The 20785-nt window shown below is 42.2% G+C and overlaps 1 protein-coding gene across 1 annotated transcript in view; it reads right to left on the bottom strand.

Moving 5' to 3' along the window:
* Window positions 1-1694: 1694 nt before the first annotated feature.
* Window positions 1695-20785, bottom strand: part of Oct-TyrR (Octopamine-Tyramine receptor) — a 66933-nt gene continuing 47842 nt past the window's right edge. The window contains exon 3 of the mRNA XM_076535350.1: window positions 1695-12294. Coding sequence (XP_076391465.1) covers window positions 11069-12277 — 1209 coding nt within the window. The 5' untranslated portion in view covers window positions 12278-12294 and the 3' untranslated portion in view covers window positions 1695-11068. The remainder of the gene's footprint in view (window positions 12295-20785) is intronic.

Below are 20785 nucleotides of genomic sequence, written 5' to 3'. Positions count from 1 at the left end.
TTTCCACAATTAAATTTATATACGAGTAACTTTCGCGTAACAAAATTATGCTAGACTCTCTGGTTTTTAAAATCTTGAAAAATCCATCTAGTATGCAACAACGTGACATTTGAACCGGGGTTTCTTTTAAGCATTCTCAGCACAAAAATCGGACTTTTTACCGTGCAGAGAGGTGAGCCGAAAAAGGCGAAAAAAATCCACTACTCAATTACTCGAACAATCGTCGAGTTTCATTCTACGCGAGCGAACTTTTCCTGGGGTTCATAAGGCTCGAAGTAACACGAGTGCCACGAGTTTCACGCGCGGGAACACTTCGTCTCCTTTTTACTTCCGTTTCAAAGGACAAATTCCGCCACGAATCATTGTAAAGCGCGAGAGAAAGCCTTGCAATTCCGATGGACGATTTGTTCGCACGACGATTCAGTGTGTCGCGTGCGAAATCGTGGCTGGAGAGCTCGTGGCTCGAATAAAATTGCGGTAAAGTGCTGGCTGCCGCTGTTAAATCTTTTCACCGGGGGATTAGACACGTGAACCAGGCTTCTGGACATATCGATCATCCTCGTCGACGAACGCGCGAAACGTGAACCTTCGTCACCCGCAAACAGGACCGACGCGTGTTCTCTCGAATATGTGGAGAATTCCGTACGTGGCATTTTGCTGTGTATGCAATTTCGAAGGCATTTTCATCGTTCATTTGCTCCAAGACATTTTATAAAAATTGTCAACTCGTCGAACACATTTTCGAATTCCTACGAAATTTTCCCGAAATCCTCGAATCTCGAAATTCTGAAGTTTCTCGATGAATATTGCGGAATGTTTGCTGCAGCTCTGCTCGCAACTCGCCTGAAAGGATCATTCGGGCCGTAACGAAACGGGATTACTCGAATCGGTTTATTATTTATGGTCACGCGCGAATGCGCGTTGTTGTTTCACAACGTCATAGATCGAGGTCCGTTGTGCATTTCGCAATTACTGGTTGCGCGAATATTTGGAAACTGGCACGAGTGCATCGACGTTAACGCAAGCGGTCGAAAAATAAATCGTTTCGTTGATGTAAAATGTAATTTCGCGTGTTCTACACGGAAATAATGGGACCGGGTACAAAAATCCTGCTTTACGCAGGCTTTAAAACGTGCAAAAGCTGAAAATTTCTGCGGACATGCATTTTTTACGCGAATTTTTCCAGGAAGTCTGCCCAATTGTGTTTATACAGGATGTTATTCGATTGAACGATCAAATTGTGTCAGTTCTGTAAATAAAAACGTTATTCGTCGACCAACAGCGCTAACAGACTCCACGATTCATTAATTAATTAAAATCACGCAGATCTTGTATTTCGCGATGCATTACGAATGATTAAAACCGTTCATACAATGAATTAATTCACGCAAACATTGTACTTTTCAGAGAATTACGGAAAGTTTTTAGCAGGGTATGCGTCGCGTTTATTCTGTTATTTATTAGAGTAGAAATTCGCGGAGTGCTTAATTCGATTTTTCAACGGTGTCAGAGTTGCATCGTGACGTTTTGAATTGCAAAAACTTTTTTAAAACCTTTCTTCGTATCGCGTTTCTTATTCCCCTTTTTTACGAATCCGACACAATTTGTTAGTTTCGTTTGGAAACATCTTATATACACACGTGTGCTCGGGAAAATGGTCGGGGGATGCTTTCAGGAGATTAATCACATCCGAAAAGGGTTTCCACATTTTACTGGTACATATGTAAGTGTGTGTGTGTTCATGTGTATGTATATATATATATTCTTTTTCATTTCTTCTTCACATTTCACTTAAGATAGACGCACGAAATTTCACATAGAGCTTCTTTCGATTTATCCTTTTCGATAACGATATATTACATTAGTCTCGGTCTATGGACGAATGAAACCTTTGGACAAATTATTTTATTAATCGCACGTCGCTGGGGTGAAGTTTAAAAACAACAACAAATATTATTATCAATAATGGTCCACGTGAAAATTTCATGAGCTTGGTTCTTTAAAATGACGTTACAAAACGACGTAATAAAAATATCTAGAATACATAAATATTTAACCCCTTATTTTCCCCACACGTGTCAAGAAATATGGATGCGGGGAAGGTTCAATACTATCATAATCATACATAATGCAGCGTTTCTATCACAAAAGAACGGCGTGAAAAATGGGAGAAAGAAAGGTGTAAATTGACTCCATCAATTTATTACGTAACCTTGAGGTGACAGGGATGCATACAGGGTTAAAGATCGTCGCGGTGCTTTCCTTAGCCGGGTAAGACGATTCACGCGAATAAATAAGACAGCTTTATTATCCCAGTGGAACGTAGCCGGTGGCTTAATCGAGTCGGTCGTTTATCGTCGAACAAAAGCGTGGAAGAAAGGAGGATTAAATTTCGACTTAACCCCCGATAAGAGAGCGAGAACGCGTTTCACGCGTTTGTTCGTGGCCGGTGATCTTCGCGAGCGTTAGTCTCGTAGAAATTGAACGAGAACCGGCGCGGTGGACCCGGGCTAATCCACGTGAAACGGGAAATGCAAAATATGGAAATCAGAGACGCGCAGACTTTCGGTCTGAAAATAATTAAAACGATTCTCCGCGGATGATGGTTTACGCTGGCGAAAAGCTGGTCGCTTTCGGTCGAAAAGCAACGAATGAATTCCACGTGGATATGCAAATTTTACATCATTCTCTGCTTTTCAATTCCGACGAATGCGAGATTGAAAAAAAAGTGTCGAACATTTGGAAAATTGCGACGAACCAGCGAAATTTCGTGCGTCTTATCGATATACGCTTCTTGTTTACAATATCTCGTTTGCGAAGGATAAGGACAATCGTTTCGATAGATTTATGTTTCGTAGCATTCACACGATACTCCACACGCTTTTACTCGATACACGTACACGAACGGCTTTTGTTTTTTTTTCTTCTTTGTTCATTGATTTATTTTAATATTTACACATTCAAGCGGCAGGCTCACATGAACGCTCGATGGTCCACGCTTTCTAGAATTTCAATCGGACCATTTTCCTCTCTCCTCTGCTTTACATTGTTTTTGTTTAACTTCGCCAACGATTCCTTTTTCAATTAATGTAAATTTCTGCTGTACTATACTGTCCTCCGAAGGTTCAACCATTTGCCTCTACTTTATAATCTATGTCAAATGTCCAACATCGTAATCTTTTCTCTCACAAAATATTTTAACAGCTCTTTTTGTACCGATACTCCTGATGGATACTGAAGTTTAGCGCATATCCATATACAAATTCAAAAAGAATATAAAGAATCTCATCCCGAAATATTATTCAAAAGAGTTAAAAAGGACAGTATAGCGAACGCATTAACAAAAATTTATTTTCGACGTGTTCTCGCATAAATTTAATTAACAGGAACATTTTTCCTGTAATTTAAGGTACGCATTTCTCGCGCGTTGTCCGATGTAATACCGTCACGTTAATATACGGTCTAATGAAATATTTCCCAAGAATTTTCAGACAACTTTACGAGACAGAAATGTTCGATTGGCGTCTAATACTGCGTGCACGATACACGGATGTGCACCAGAAATATTTCTGTCGCCATGGAAGTCGCGTACAAATTAAAAGATAGATCTGTCAAATTAAATCGAGCACGAAGTCGAAAAATTTCGACCAGCGCGACACCGGTTTTGATCTAATAAATTCAGCGGAGAGGGGAAGTCCGTGCGCGATCTAGGTCATGGGATTCGAGCTCTCCTGTATTGCTATACTTGTAAATCACAACCAATGGAGTATTAGTTTAATAACTAGATGTGTATATATATATAATATATTTGTATGTATATGTTATACGTATCTAGCGTAGTGTTTCTCTCGATCGGGCGACCAGGCCCAATTTACAGAATAATTTCATATACACAAGGTGTCTCAAAAATAGATCTTCGCTAAGATAAATCCAAAATTCCTTTACCATTTTCAGACTCTGCGTTCGAGATACACTGCGTTTGAGATACAAGTATCTTGGAAGTTCAAGTCTCGCGTGCATGTCAGAGCCACGAGTAAAATAGCAAGGAACTTTTTAAATTCCTTTAGCCTGGTATGATATTTCTGATTATTCTTTTTGAGACAGCCTGTATAATCGTCGTAACGTTTCGTGGATCGAGTTGCAGTTGGAAGGAAATTAAAAATTGATCGATACTGCGAAGTAGACAATAAAGACAAACGAATGTCTAAACAATGATATTTCATAGGCAAATTGCTTTATTTGGAGCAATGACTTCTGTCGATTAACTTAGAATATGAAAGTCTCCCAATTCGACAACTTTAATAATTCATATTAAAATGTAACAGTCATCCTCTATAAAAATAGGGGAAAATGTCGATGAACCGCCTTTAAACTCTTAATTATTAAGATCATCACCCTGAGTATCATTGTGAAGATATTAATCGGCGGTCCTTTACAAGAAATAAAGAAAAGAGAGTACCGCGTTTCGATCCTCGAAACTTGTCTTGAAAAATGAATCAGCGGGATGTACAAGTAAATGTTTAATGTAATATATAACGTAGTACAATATTATAACTACGCTGTGCCGAGATTCCCATCCAAAACTCTCCAAGAACACTTTGCATACGACGTTCAAGCTCGACCTGGACGTTTTCCGAAACGAAGGGAAAATATTCTGGCGGAGGTGTGCATCGTGTAAATCGCAGAAAGTAATTAGAACGTACAAACGGTCGCGTTAAAGCGTTAGGGGACGGTCTCGCATTCTAATGGCCGGCAAAATATACGGTTCGAATTAGCCGAAATGTAAAGTCGTTCTTGTTCTGGTCGTTTCGTGGTCAGAAACTGTCTCACGAAACTGTTGGAAAATCAAACGATAAAAGAAGTGGAACGAAGTCGGACCGTTTGAAATTCTATCTGACGCTGCTATTTGCAATTACCTAATGGGTAATTTGGATACTTGTACGGTAAGAACTAGTAAAGTGGTTATCGATTGTAGAAGAATAATCTTTAAAGATTGAACTCCTGAAATTTTTTTATGGAAAAGCTTTCACATCGTTTCGGTTATAAATTGTCATGAAACTGTGCACGTGATCGATAGTGTGAATAATAGTGCACAGTATGATTACTTCCATTAAAAATAATCTGTTGATAAATTCGATAGGAGCCGTTCGTTAGCCGTTTGATTTCCATCGAGCAAGTAGTACAAGTCAGACATTAGTCAGACCTGCCACGAGCAGAGACAACGTAAGCTTACAGGCCATTGTAAGCTGTCAAGACAACTGGCAACGGAGGAAAAGAAACGATTTCCGGAAAGCATCCTTTAAAAAACTTTCTAATTGCTTTGCAACACGTAACTGTTTTCAGGAAACCATCGGTTGAAAAGTTTTTTCTCAGAAAAACTGAAGCACGATGAATGTAAAAGAACCTGCAATTTTATTACGATAATGGAAATAAAATTGGCAACTGTCAAAACCAGAATCGAGACCAGAACTAATACAAAGCTAACCAAAATTACCCCGAAGTTGCGGAAATTTCGGTGCAAACCGACGGAGGCAAGGACTTGCATATATATCGGAGTTGATAACCGAACCGACGAGACCCAAACCTAATCCAGACCAAAATCTAACCCAAATCTAACCAGAACTAATTCAAGATTAACCCAAACTTGCAGATATTTCGATACGATACCCAAAGCTGACAAGACAGGATACTTGTGTACGTCTCAAGAATGCGCTGACTCTGAATTCAATCAAAGTTTTAATCAAGTAGATAATTAGCACGCAATGCCTCGGGAAGCTGCTAATTGCCGAAACTAGGATGCACTCTAATTACTTTTCACGCTTGTACGAGCATTTTCGAATCAATCGACCACCGATCTTATTCGAAACTTTCTTCGGAAATTTATTTCCAACCTCCGTTTTGCCACGTTTCTATTGTTCCTCTCCTACGGGGAATAAAAAACTAAAATCAATCGGCGAACGTTTTACAAAAGTTTCGAATACCTCGATGCGGGCATCGCGCGTTGATTGCGAGTCTTTTTAAAAGCATAGGGGTACACGTATGATTGAAATTTCATATCGTTAAAAGAAACATGAAATTAAAATCATCGATAACGGGATGATTTTATGTAACTCAAACGCGAGCTCATTTGCCGACGAGTATCGTACAGTCGCTTTGAAGTATCTCAAAGCGAAAAAAAACGAGGAACACTTTAATCATTAGTTGCTTAGGACGATCTGACTGAATCTCCGATCCAAAACTTTGTAATAAGCGTTTCATTCGAACTTTCGTTTGCGTATCGCTGCTTTTACGAGCATTTAAGAAGAATGTAAAGTTCAGCCTCAATTTCAGTCGAGTACTTCGTTAAATTCACTGTCGTCTTAACTCTTTACAACCCAATCTTTTCCGCGAGAAAAAGAGAAATGGGACATGAAGCTCGAGTGGCAATTTGTAACTTTCCGAGTAAAGATCGCTGGACCATACAACGCGTGGGACATACGTGACCTAACGACTGACTTACGAACGATACTACGTATAAGCTGCTTTTCTCCATAAGATAAATGAAAATTTAAATTTACACGCGACTAGCCTTGCAGGGAATTAACACGATTGTAAAGAGGTAAAAAATGGTTGCAGACGGAAGATAAATTTTTCTTCGAAAGATAATGAAACGGCAAGAACCTTGGCGAACGTAAAATCAAGGATAAAAAAGGAGAATTTCAACGAAATTTCAGCGAAGAAACGTTGAGAAAGTCGAGGTCGGCTTTAACGTCCAGTTAAAACTATTCAAGCGTCGCGTTTAATTCCCAGTTGGATAGGAAACCCGCTGTCGCGAGTTGGACAGTGCCACGAATAAAGTAATGTTTCATTTGTCTATCCTAATAATTAAAAATCTTGTGTTGTCCGTAGCACGGCTACGAACGTGTTTCACAACCTTATCACAACCTTATTATAGAGTGCCCTGGTGACGAGGTCTCGATATCGGCTCCTCGCGTTAACATCTATCCGCTTTTATCCTCGATTTTTTTGTCTCTTCTTTTTGTTTATTATCCCCGTTCTTTTTTTTCATTCGATTTTGGCGTGGCACTCGAGGGGACGGCAAACGCGTCACCTATTCCCTCGTTAATCGGTAACGACTCGTTTAATTTTCACAAGCTCGCGCTTCAATCGTCCATCGATAGGAATATAAAACCGACGATACGCGATTGTTTTCGATATCCTGTCCCCGGTATCGATTCGACGTCGCCGCGTCTCGTTATTCGCCGGCGACTGATTAAAATCTGTTCGCGATTATTCCTCGGGTGAGCTTCTTTCGTTGAGCATTGAAGCGCGAATCTTATTCTTCTTTTTTTTTTTAATTCTTCCAGTAGAATGGGTCCATTCGTGTCGGTATAACTGCGTGTCGAAACGAACACTGGAGGCGACTTAAAACGTAATTTTATACAGAGACACGCAGGCGGTCGCATGTCGAGGATCGTTCTCCTGTTCCGTGTGTGTGTAACTGTGTGTGGTTCTGTGTATGTCTCGTCTAGACGTCCTCGTCAACGACGCTCTTCTCTCGGTGCTGTCTCTTTTAACGTTTTCGATTGTTATTTAAATATTCACAACCATAATGCTTGCGATTGATAACGAACGGGGCAGGTTACGTCTACCGCACATTTAAGGATACGCCTCTGGCTCGTTATCGTTGCTAGGACGAAACTAAGAAAACAAATTGCTCCTAGAAAAATGAACGTTCTCTCGAGGAATCGTTGAACTCGATGGAAAATTAAGAGACAACGAGGCTGCTCTCGTTACCATCGATTTAAAGGATCCATTAGGTAACAAGGTCCTAATTGTGCGAATGGAAGAATTGGATTCAAGGTATTTCTCTTCTGCCGGATTTTCTTCGTATTTCTCGTTATGTCGTCGATTGATGAATTAACGAAGTCGACGAAATTACTAGTGCGCCGATCGGAGCTTATCATTTTTGGTTATCGAAACAGAGTTTATTTCGTTCGGAGCATCACGGCTTTAAACCGTTCAAACGGAGAAATTGAATATTTCTGTATCGCTACACGTGTCTCCATCGTATCGAGCGATGGATTATCGAAATTATTAGACAGAATCGTTGAAACGGTTATAATTCAGTCATCGATTCAAATATTCGGTTGCCCTAATTATGGGGTATATCGTTTTCAATCTGCGAGTAGCAGAATGTGATAGTACTTCATCGGTGTACGTTGTCCCAATTATTATACCGCCGCGTAATAAATTAAGCGAAATTATATGTATAAAATTGGCGAAACGCTCCGACATCGATTTTCAAAGTGGAAGCGAGATTGATCCCATTATAGGGACTATCATTCTCAATTATACTCTGTAAATGGAGCGATCGAATATTTCCATCGTGTGCACAAAATTTCGTTATGAATTAATAAATTAGTAAAATCATTACACGCGTATGGTAGTTCAAGGACGATTCTGAAAAAGAATCTTACAATCTCTTCATTGTGCGCATCTTGGTCTCGATCGTTACAATTAAGCGATTAGTAGAATTATTGCTGATTAGTTAACGGGCGTGGATTGTTGAAAGAAGAAACCTTGACTCGACTAATCAAGGTACCTGATTTCCGATTGGTTGTGACCATGAAATGAAGGCATTTAACTGGCACTCTGGCCAGAAGTCTCTTTGAAGGAAGGAAGGTTGAACATCAAGGAAATGGTCGACTTCAAACAAAACGTTCTTTCACGAACGCTACTCGAGAGAACGATCATTGGCTATCGAGAAGGAGGGTAACCGTTCTCTATTGTTCCACGAGAAAATCCCTGCTCGTTTCCCGTCATTAAGAGACCAGAAAACGTCTTCCATCCACCTATGTCACGGTCTTAAATAGCTGCGATACAAGTACGGGTGCGCATACCATCTAAAGGATACGGTAATCTATCTTCTAAAACGTCTTAACAGGAGTCTTGGTCGATTTTCGTAGAAAATTCCTATCCGTAAACGCGTGAATTGCTCTGCTTTCATTTCAATTGGCGGCCAGAAGAATCGTGTTGCCCTTTCGATCGATCGTTCCAATCGCGTTGATCCATTTTTTCCCCATGAATTATCCGTGCCCTTTCTATTCCTTGCGAACCGGAAACCGATCCACCGTGCTCGCGAGTTTCCGGTTCGCGACGATATAATGGGGAGGGAAAAAACCTGGAACGAGGAAACTCGAAAGTATTTCCACCGATCAAATATCATCGAGGTGATATTTGAATTCTCTTTCCGACGCGAGAACACTATTTTCACGAACGTTCTTTGGAAAATGGAACGATCGACTCGATGCCAAACCCTGAACAACTTTTCCAATATGGTATGTACACCACCCGACAAAAGTATGGGACTTCTTCTCCCTATCCATCAATCTCCAATTATCCAATCTACAAATTTTCATTTTTATACTTTCCAACTAATCTTTTAATTCTCAAACTTTCAAATTTTACCCGCGACTCATATTAAACTTTAACCATCGCATATTAAAGTCTCATATCAATTTAACCATCTGTACAACCGTTTATAAATTTAACATTATCGTACCTTTATGCACTTTAACATTGCGCAAATTTTTCTTTTCAAAGCACGAATTGTATAATTTGTAAAATAAATTGTGAAAGAAGATCGCATACTTTTAATTGGAGCTATATATCCGCTCTAGCCCACGGCATCGAGGATCGTTTCTCGTTACATCATTACGTACGAATTCTAGAGAGAACCAACTTAAGGGTACGTTTTTATGTGACGGTATATCGCGACTCTTAATACCATGACACTAAACGTTACAGCCTCTATCATCGTGAAAACTAGAAGCATTGTCATGACGTCGAGTCACGACTTTAATCCCACGGCATCGTAATCTTACGTTTTACTGTCATGAACCTTAGTCATCATAAAACTAGAAATCGCATTGTAATGGCACATGATTTCGTGTCACGACACTAATCTCGTGAAATCGGACTCTGCGACGTTCGCTTTACTGCCTCGAGCACCGTTAAACAAAATTTGCACTTTCTACAGAAACTACGGATGAGACGATTTTTCCTTAACGACGTTTTCTGACACGTTGACAGACTACACACTGCTAGTATCACTAATAAATGAGCTGATCAATGTTTATTACAGTAAAATACCGAATGAATCATGCATTTATTCCATAGTTTCTTAGCATCGTTAATCGTTTGCTCGGTTAAACGTTGAAAATACTTGTATTTGACTTCTAATTCAAATTTATAAAATGTCTACGTTATGTGTTCTTACTTCGAGGACGCTTTAAAATGGTTAAACCATCGAAGAGTGTCGAAAATCATAGGATTTGGCGTCACAGGAAAACGTACCCCACAGGTAGTTGGTAATCGCAGTTGAAAAGAAAGGTACACGCGTGTTCTCGTGACCAGGAAACCGAGAAGACGGGGGAACGATCTGAGCGGCGACAATCTAACCTGGTGACTTCGTTTCCTTTTTCAAGATCCCTTATCCGCGTCCTTGTTTCCTTCGCTAACCCAGGCCACGATTAATGGGGCAACTTTAAACGGAACGACCTTCGCCGTTGTACACGAGCCGTGCGAGAACTCTAGCGCGAAATTAGACTATCGTGTTCACCGTGTTTCACAGCACTTAATCTCTAACCACGATTCCGAACTCGTAGTCCAGCTTCGTTTTCGTTATCCTCAAAAGGTACAACGGGATTTATCCCGTCGTTCGAAACTACACGCACGATACACGTACGCACACACACACACATGCACACACTTCATGCACACTTTCGGTCGATCATTCCCACGTCGATATATTTACAGAATTCTCGAACGAGCGTATGGACACTCGTGGCGAAGCTCGTTCAATCAAAAGTCCCAGTAATTTCTCTCGGTTCGAATCGAAGATCCCGAGGCGCGACTCGTCCGCGATCTTTACAGCCTCCGTCGTTTTCCTCGAGCAATTCCAATCGAGTTCGAAGCTGACTCGTCGGTCCACAGCGCCCGGTTTTGGCGAATGAAACGGAAACGAAACGAGGAGCAGCGTTTCCCACGAATTCGGAAGAGAATCAGCCGATCAGCTTGTTCATCTTCAACGGATACGCAGCAACCTCCTGAAAGCCCTCCTGTAGTCGAGATTGAAGATCGTGTAGATGAGCGGGTTCAAGGCGCTGTTCACGTAGCCGAGCCACGTGATGAAGTAGACCACGCGGTCCGAGGGGCAACAGGCTGGACAAAATGGCACGATCACGTACATGAGGAAGAACGGTAGCCAACAGACGACGAACACGCCCATGATCACACCGAGTGTCCTCGCGGCGCGTCTCTCTTTCGACAAAGAGATCCTCTGGCGTTCCTCGATGAACTGGTAGACGGTGGTGGTCGTCACCGCGGTTCCTCGTCCGCTCGCGGCTCGTCTCGAGGACGTGGTCACGGTTGCACCACCACCTATCGTCACCTCTGTCGGCTCGTCGTCGATCAACGAGGGTTTCGCGTGCGATCGTGGCGTCGATCGTTCGTTATGATTCGTCTCTGAACTGACGGACTCTTCGGCGTCGTCCACCTCCCGATGTCTGGTGGACTGAACCGCGTTCAGTCTGCTCTGTCTGGCTCGCTCGCGGAGTCTTCTTCTGGTCGCCAGGAAGATCTCGAGGTACACCAGGCTCATCAACAGCAACGGTATGAAGAACGAGCCTAGCGACGAGTATATAACGTAGCCCTGTCTTCTGGTCAGTTGGCAGGGTGTTCCCGGTTCGAGTTCCTCCGGCCAATCGTTCCAACCGGCCAACGGTGGCGAGCTGATCGCTCCGGACAGTATCCACACGCCCGCTATCGTCGCTAGAACCCTCTTCAGGGTGCGCTTCTGGGCGTAATTGATCGGATCCGTGATCGCCCAGTAACGATCCAACGCGATCGCGCAGAGATTCAAGATGCTCGCCGTGCAACAGAGCACGTCGCAGGTCAACCACAGCTTGCACAGGTGTATGCCGAAGATCCATTTGCCCAGAAGGAGGTACGCCACGTTGAACGGCATCACCAAAATGGCCACCGCCAGATCAGCCACCGCCAAAGACACGATAAAGAAGTTCTGCACGATTCGCAGCGGTCTGTAAGTGAACACGCTGAGGATCACCAACGCGTTACCCAATACCGTGGCCAGAACAAGGAAACCGAGTGTCAGAGAAGCTGCTGCGGCTTCCCAAACTGGCAAGTTTGAACCTGTTTCCTCCTCCGGTGGACCACAGCCTGTTACCTCGTAGTCTTCGGTCATGGTGCCGCCTGACTCACCGCTCGAATTCATGTTGTCGAGGCTGCACCCTGGAACAATAGCAGCTCGTTAATCCTGAATCAATGTGATTAACCGAAGGCGAATCAATCTCGCGTATGCTCGTGTGCGACCTAAGTTTCCCTCGACTAAGGGAAACCGTCAAAGGACGAGCGTTCTTGTTCGTCTTTGCCTTTATGTCCAAAGACGAGAGGATTTACGATAAGTTCTTCCTAGGTTCTCCCAAAATTCGAAGTAAATACTGGGCGGTTCTACTCTCATTCAACTTTGGCTTCCCTGAGTTTAGCAAGGGTTTGTAAAGTAAATAAAGCCTAGGGGTTATGCCGGAGTCTGGAATTTCTTTATAACTTGCCTTCTCTTTTGCAACGAACAAGTTCATAATTGGTAGTTTTACGTATTACTTGGAAAAATTGAGGAATACTATTCTGTCGAATTTATTGGAGATAAAAATGGAAGATCGAGAAGCAGCGAGTCGAAAAATCGTTTGAAAACGTTTGATTCGAGAAGTTACGCGGAGAATAGAGTAATGGGAGAGAGTCAGCAACTAGTTTAAGTACCACGTAAATCCCAGCAGCATGTTTTGTTTTCAGCGAGTCCCTCTTCATCCTCATTCACTTGCTTCATCCCTCCCGGAGCGATGCAGGATTTTACACGCGATAGGTCAAAGCGATTTGACGCGGGACGAAGATAATCCTTGATCAACGATATCAGCACGCCGCTGATATCCCGTGTAAGCCTCTAACTCGTCCGATATCCTAGTTAATTTTCTGTTATCCTCCTGCGTAACGTTCGTATGATTCTTTCTGGCTTCAGAGAAGCTTTCCATTTAACTCGACGCGATGTTGCCTCAGCTTTGCGAGCGTTTCACGTCGATCAAAACACAGATCCAACAAGATGCGCGACCATCAAAGTCAGAGCCGTCAGAGTTTATAGCGCTCGGGGCAGAAATTGATAATATTTTTGACGTTATTGGACGTTGTTATAAAAATCCTCGACAGGCAATATACAGGATAGTTCGTTTGAAGCGAACTGCGCGATTATCTCCTATTCGGTATCGGAAAAACACTGTCGATATTTCCCTCGAAAGAGACATAGACTCGAGTGTTGCTTTACCTTTTTCTGTTTTAATTAGAGCTTTAAATTCTTAGACATTTCGAGACTAACATTTATTTCATAAAGGCCATAATCAACTTTAGCAACGAAAGGATTATAGAAGACAAACGTTCGTTAATGGTAGGAATAATCCTCGCCGAAGAAGCGATTAACTCGGAAAACCAAACAGCGAGACCGCAAAATAATGCAAACAAGAGTAGAAGGGGACGGTTCAACCGTAACGTATTCTCCCGTGGAATTGTTCTCCGGAGACACGGAGTCGGAATAATCAGCTTTAAAAAGCACAGAAGATTCCAAATAGTACGGTACGATGTTTAAGAGAGGAGGGATTAAATAGTTGTCAAGCTTGTTTCAACGCGTGGCCATTTTCTGTTGCTTGGCCGAGCTGATTGCGCGCTGACCGTGAACGTTGTAACATGCTTTGCAGAAAATTTGCAGCCACCGTATCGAGTCGCTTTTCTGTTTATAGAACGGAAATTTCCTGGCGATTCGACGGGGCCAAACTATTTCCACGCCTTTAGCTTAGTATGCAATCTCTGCCCGCGCGATATTTGACCACGGGTCATTAGAAATTTAAATAACAGCGTCGGAACGGAAGGAATTTTTGAATAAAACGCTCCGGTTCTTACAGCTGATTCGACTTACGCGGGAAATAAAAGAAAGTCAACGGAATTTCTCGAGTGAATAATGCGACGCGGTACACTTTGCGGTTCTTGCGAGTCGAAAACGGCTTTCGTGTTGTAAGCAATCTTGCTTGCGTATGGGAACATAATTCTTTGGAAAAGCTGCTGAATGATGTTAAAATCTTCGTTTCTTTTATTCCGCGGGTGATTTCCGTACCGCCAGCGATCTTGCAGTTCCATGGGAAACTCTTGAATAATGTTAATGTCTTCAGTGCTTGCGGATTTTTATTCGATATTGTTCCTTTAAAATGATTTATGTTCCGCTCTGTTTTGCAGAGTCGATGAAAACAACCATCGAGTGTCTATCAAATAACTTTTAAAGACTTACAAGTCTACAATATTTTAAATCATCAAATTTAAATCACCAAATTGTTACGTGTCGATTTTGTAACAAGACAGATGATCTAATAACGTTAAAATTAATTTAGATCGAGTACCCAAAAAGAAATCAAATCCCCGTGCATTGGAAATCGCGATTTGTTTCGTAATACGGTTAGATTTTTATTAATAATGATCTAAACGAGAACATGGAGATACGGTCCGCCACTTATTCCAACGAGTAGAATTCGTACCGACATTAAGATCGAGGATACGATATTACGGAAAACGTTAATGGGTTCCGCGGCGTGTTACATTCCGATCGATATTTTAAGCGGCCAGATATGCGCTAGAGATTCATTTCGTACCATCTTTCCTCGTTCAGATATACTTACCAACCGTAACGAATCAAAAATATATACATATAGATGGACCGCATACGTTTACGCGTACTTATCAACTTATCGGACTTATTTATCTCGCGATACCAATATACGATATCTGAAATTTTACCCAATAATGTGTTGAATAAATTGCGTGGTTGGTTATGTAACCCGTTTATGGGCCGTGTTTGTCAAGTTGAGAACGAAAGTTCACTCGATTATTGACCACTTAAAAATTTAGTCAATCGATAAATAGTGGAAAATGTATGGTGCGGCGTTTTATTGACATACGAGAATTACTAGAAGTTGAGGTACCACGTGTTGGATTGCTATATGTTGGAGTATCAAGAGTCGAACTATCACGTATGGGATCTCTATGTGTTGGATTTCCACGCGTGGGATCTCTATGTGTTGGATTACCACGCGTGGGATCTCTACATGTTGGATTACCACGCATGGGATCTCTACACATACGATTACCACGCGTGGGATCTGTACATGTTGGATTACCACGCGTGGGATCTCTACATGATGGATTACCACGCGTGGGATCTCTACATGTTGGATTACCACGCGTGGGATCTCTACACATACGATTACCACGCGTGGGATCTCTACACGTACGATTACCACGCGTAGAATCACCACGCGTTGAATTACCATGCGTTGAATTACCACGCGTTGGATTACCACGCGTTGGATTACCACGCGTAGAATCACCACGCGTTGAATTACCACGCGTAAAATTACCACGCGTAGGATCACCACGCGTAGGATCACCACGTGTGGAATCACCACGCGTAGAATCACCACGCGTTGAATTACCACGCGTAGAATTACCACGCGTAGAATTACTAAGCGTAGGATCACCACGCGTGGAATCACCACGCGTAGAATCACCACGCGTTAAATTACCACGCGTGGAATCACCACGCGTGGAAACACCACGCATGGAATCACCACGCGTGGAATCACCACGCGTAGAATCACCACGCGTAGAATCACCACGCGTGGAATCACCACGCGTAGAATCACCACGCGTAGAATCACCACGCGTTGAATCACCACGTGTAGAATCACCACGTGTAGAATCACCATGCGTAAAATCACCACGCGTTGGATTTCCACGCGTTAGACTACCACGTGCTGGATTTCTACGCGTTAGATTACCGCGCGTTGAATTACCTCACGCTAGATTATTACGCGTTAGATTACAACACGCTGGATTTCCACGCGCTAAATCCCCACATGTTGAATCTCCACGTGTGCCAACACGACGCAGTATATCTTCGCATTGCAATACCATGCACTGAATCACCACGCGAACTTGCGTTACCTTACACCTAAAATATACTGTGATTTCTTCCTCCCAAAAACATAACATCACGCGTTAGTTACACGGTTGGCAAGTATTCGTCCTCTTTAAAAAAACACGGGAGAAACAGTTATTCCGTCGGTATTTTCCGATAGGAAAGCACAGAGTATTCGAAGAAAGGGGACGCGAGTCGAGCATCGTTCGAATGGAAGTGTGAAGTAGCACGGATAAAGAAATTCGTTTCTCTCCGTTCTTTCAGCAGTATCCGTTGGAATCCGAACGGATAACACAAAACGGATAGAACGAAAAACGTCGTTCTTGTTTCCCGGAATCAATGATCCGGGAAAAAAAGCGACGCTTCGCAGACGGGACGTACACAGCATTCGAATTCAACGAGCTCTTTATCCCAAAATCGTTTGCTTCTCGAGTACGAGACGAACGGCAAAGGATGGGTGAATACGGCGCCATTATCGAGGCGAATTCGTGCTCGAACGCTAAAGTACAAGTTTGCGTTTGAGAATCCACGAACCATGGCACACCATTAGTGAACTTCTCCCTTTCCGATTCGTCCGGAAATGTCAATCGATTCAAGACGCTCGATTGACCTTTCACTTTTCCGATCGCTGTACTCAAAGATTTCCATATTTCGATTCGTCGATCATACGTTACAGAAATGGTGGAAAAATACAGCATGATCCATGGATCTTTTACAAATCTTCACTCACTGATTCTACAGAATATTTTATGCTAAAATCTGTAAGGTTGCATGGTGAAAATAATGAACAATTTGCGACGAATTTTTAGTTCGAAAGAGATACTCTGTACAAGCGTTGATTCATGGTTTGCTACAACGAAGAATCAATCTGTACGAAAAGTATCGATGAAGTGTTTATACAGTCATTTTTCTCAAACTTCAAACTTTAAATTGATATATCACAAGTGCAGTGTCCGAACACTTTTATGTCATGAATCTCTCTCAGATTTTATGCGTTTCAAAACAGGTTATTTGTTATATTTGGTAATCGGTCATTCTGCGTGAAAGATATCGATGAACTGTGCAGCCATTTTCTCCGAACCTTGAGCTCTGAATCCATATATTACACATGTCATTTGGAAATATTTTTCTGTCCGACTTTACACGTTTCAAAACAGATTTGTTACATTCGGTAATCGGTCATTTTGTGAAAGACGAAGCGACTGTACAGCCATTTTTTTTAACCTTAAGCGTCATTTGCAAATACTTTTATGTCATAAAAGTCTTTCTATCTTCATCGATACAAAGTAGAGTATAACCATGTAATACTGATATGTAAAATTGTAGAAGCTATTCTGACGAGAAGTGGCGAACAAAGGTATCGAAATTGCGCCCTTGTAACAGAATTTTCTATCGTTAACGCTTTGAAACTATCTCCCGAACCCATTCGCGTTGGTTCCTCGTAGAAAAAGCTGGCCAACTCTACGGTGGCGTTTTTTCCGAGCAAGAAATGAACTTCGTAGAAGTCCAAATGCCGTGCAAACAAGACGGCTCGCCGTTTCGTTGTCCTCGTAATTTTTAATACCTTCCGCCGCCACTTCTGTCCTAGCCTCGTTTTTCGACGAGGAAGATCGATTTTGCCGGAGACTGCCTCACCTCTCGTCGAAAGACGGGAGTCGACTCTGTCGAGTCGATTCGACGAATCGCTTTCGTCGCAGGAGCTTGGACTCCTGCCTAATGGGATTGATTTAATTAAATTTTTCACAAATCGATCCGATTAATTTCTAGAATCCATTTTTCTTTTCGACGGACTCCAATTTATTTGGAATTTAAAGCTGGTAATCGGTGTTGTCCGATGTCGTAGAACACGGTTTTATTCTGCGACTCCGAACTCGCACAATGGACTATGTTAAGTGCATTAACGGGATGGAGGAAGTAATTAAGCCTTTGGCCACGGTTGAACTACGTGGATAGCTACACCTTTGTATACTAATAACTTTAATTAGCCTATATAGCGGTTGTTGCAATTGCAGCTTATACATTTGACGCTATCGGTGTGCTTAGGGAAGCGTAGAACTGGAGAAATTAGGAGTTTACGGAACGTAAGGGAAATCTAGGGAGATAAGGAGAACATAGAGATAGTGTAAGAGGGGATCATTATTTTTCCCAAATCCTCTAATTCTCAAATTATCAGTTCCCAAATTCCCTCTCGTCGCATCCCTAAATTTCAACCTCCCCAAATTCCGAAACCTGATAACGTTTCGCCATTACAAGGGAAAATCGTGAAAGGGTCCTGTGATAAGGAAGATAAGGTTAAAAGTGTTATTTGAGGTACCCGAGTGGCGCCAGTGATTAGACCGTGGATAAAGAGCAAACAATTGTTCGAAGTATAAAAGAAGACAGAAGAGATACACAAAAGGGGGAAAATAGAGAACTAAACGGGGAAATAAAAGGAGGAGTGAAAGAAGGGCAAAATAGAGCGGAGATGCACGTAGAAGCCGGAACGTGAAAGAATTCGGAGCAAAAAGGATTGAGCGAGAAGATCGGTGGGACACTGTTACTCGTACCGAATACTAAGCATCCGTGGCGCGGGTAACAATTCCTTGGCAATAAATCGCGCGGAAACTCGTAGTTCCGTGAAAAACCAACGATCCACCGAGAATGCAACCTTTATCCACATACACTTTACACGCGTAACAATTTATTCGCGATGTTGGTATCGCGCGCGAGACCATAGATTGCCAAGAGTTATCGGAAAATGCAACGGTTACCGGAAACGCGCACGGACGTACGCGCACACGGCAAAATTGGCGAGCGTGTAACAATTCGTAAGTGATAAATCGTACTTAGCCAAGAGTTCTACCGTAACACGCTCGTTATCTAAGCACGCACGATCACGGACCGCTAACACCAGCCGAGTGTTTGAACCGAGAATCAGTTTCCTAGACTAATCGTATTTCATTCTGGTAACAAAGTTTCAACGACTAGTTTCATTATGACCCGTTTGCTCTGGTAATACGGCGAGTCTAACGTTAGAGTCCATATAAGGCGCATTCTGAGTCGCTGGTTCATTTGCAATTAACAATACGACTATCTCTGAGATATGTACTTAACTTCGTAGATTATCGGGATAATACTTGTCTTTTCAATTCTACGTTCCGACGACTTCGTATCCTAGATAAGTCCTCTGGCTCAATGTTCAGCAATATCCCCCACAAAACCTCTTCTGAAGATCTAACCACGAGTCACGATGATATATTGAGATAAGACCTTTCGTATATCACTGGTATTTCCTGTACTACTAGACTTGACGACCCTTATACAACCCTTGTATCTGACTATACCTAAACCTTCTTAGATCACGGTCTTCTTTTAGTACAACACGGCTCTCTAATGCCACACAAATGCATCCTAGATTATGGCCACTCAGGTTACCAGTCTCATAGTGCTATCCAGTAACGCCATATTCTAAATCCAACCCTTTCATGGGTTTGCTCCTTACGTTACTGGTCTATTCAATTTTACTCGTCTTACACTTTAACGACAGCGATATGCACAACCCTCCGGATCCGCTTCCTATCTTGCCAGTCCCACGAGTCAACCACATCCCTTCTTCTAGATGTACTTAACAAACTTCTTATTCTATCAGTTCAAACATTTAATACCGCGTCTTAGTTGGACGCAGAAATACTCTAAATTTAACAACTCCTTCAAAAGTACTTTTAAAACATCTTACAGTTCTTTGCATTAAATACTGATATCCTAAAGAATAGGATATCTATTCTTTATCAGCTGGCGATGATTCTAATTAACTGACTAATACGGTTCGAGAACGATTACCGTTGCATTCGTGTTCGTTGTCTAATCTACCCGATATCGCGATTTCGGATCTGCTCTCCTAATTCAGCTTCCCCTGCATTTCCGGGGCAAACAGGTCCGGGGTGACGTTACACAACGAAGCAACGCGGTGAATATCGACAGCAAGGGACGTATCAACAATTTAAATCGAGTTACGATGACGATGGTCGACCGCCTAGCCAGCGATGCTGCCGGCGAAGCAAATTCATTATCTCCGGTGGATGGTGTTCCAGCAGGGTGGAAGGGGAGGGCGGAAAGCGGTCTTGCGAAGCAGCCTTTAAACAGGAAATTGGATTTCTCGTCGCGGCGATTGGAAATGCAAAGAAACGTCTAATAAGCGGCCGGGAATTAAGCTCCGGGAATTAAGAGAAAATTTACTAAGCTTTGACTTGGTGGCGATTGAAATTTACTGCCTCGATATACCGCTACAATTTTCGTTCCATTGATTTTCGTATATCCGCTCGTTCGGAATCTGCTTTCAACGATAAATGAAGTTTGCAATTACATTCTGCTCGTCAAACTTCATCGAGACTATCAATTTATCGGTACATTTCTTTTTATATGCTTGGGACGTTTTGAAAATTTACGGCGAAATAAGGGGGTCATAGAGTAAAAGCTTTGTAGGTTCTTTGTAGATCGTTCCTTTGGTTTTAGACGACAGATTCTAGGTTTCTTCTTAGGGTTTCTTAAGCCTTTTCTAGGTTTCCCTCTCTAAATATTAAGCTAGTCTCTTCAGACCCTGATATTTTCCTAAGTCCTAAGATCCTTATATAAATGAACTCTTCCGAGCTTCCTAAGTCATTCGAGATCAAATTGCGCTAAAATAAAAATATGTTATTAACGAAACAAGTTATGCTTCATTTTCACAGGAACATTTTA

Source organism: Megachile rotundata, chromosome 9 (assembly GCF_050947335.1).
Source record: "Megachile rotundata isolate GNS110a chromosome 9, iyMegRotu1, whole genome shotgun sequence".
NCBI lineage: Eukaryota > Metazoa > Arthropoda > Insecta > Hymenoptera > Megachilidae > Megachile > Megachile rotundata.
The sequence above is the reverse complement of the archived record's forward strand: the minus strand, read 5'-3'. Positions and strand labels throughout refer to the sequence as shown.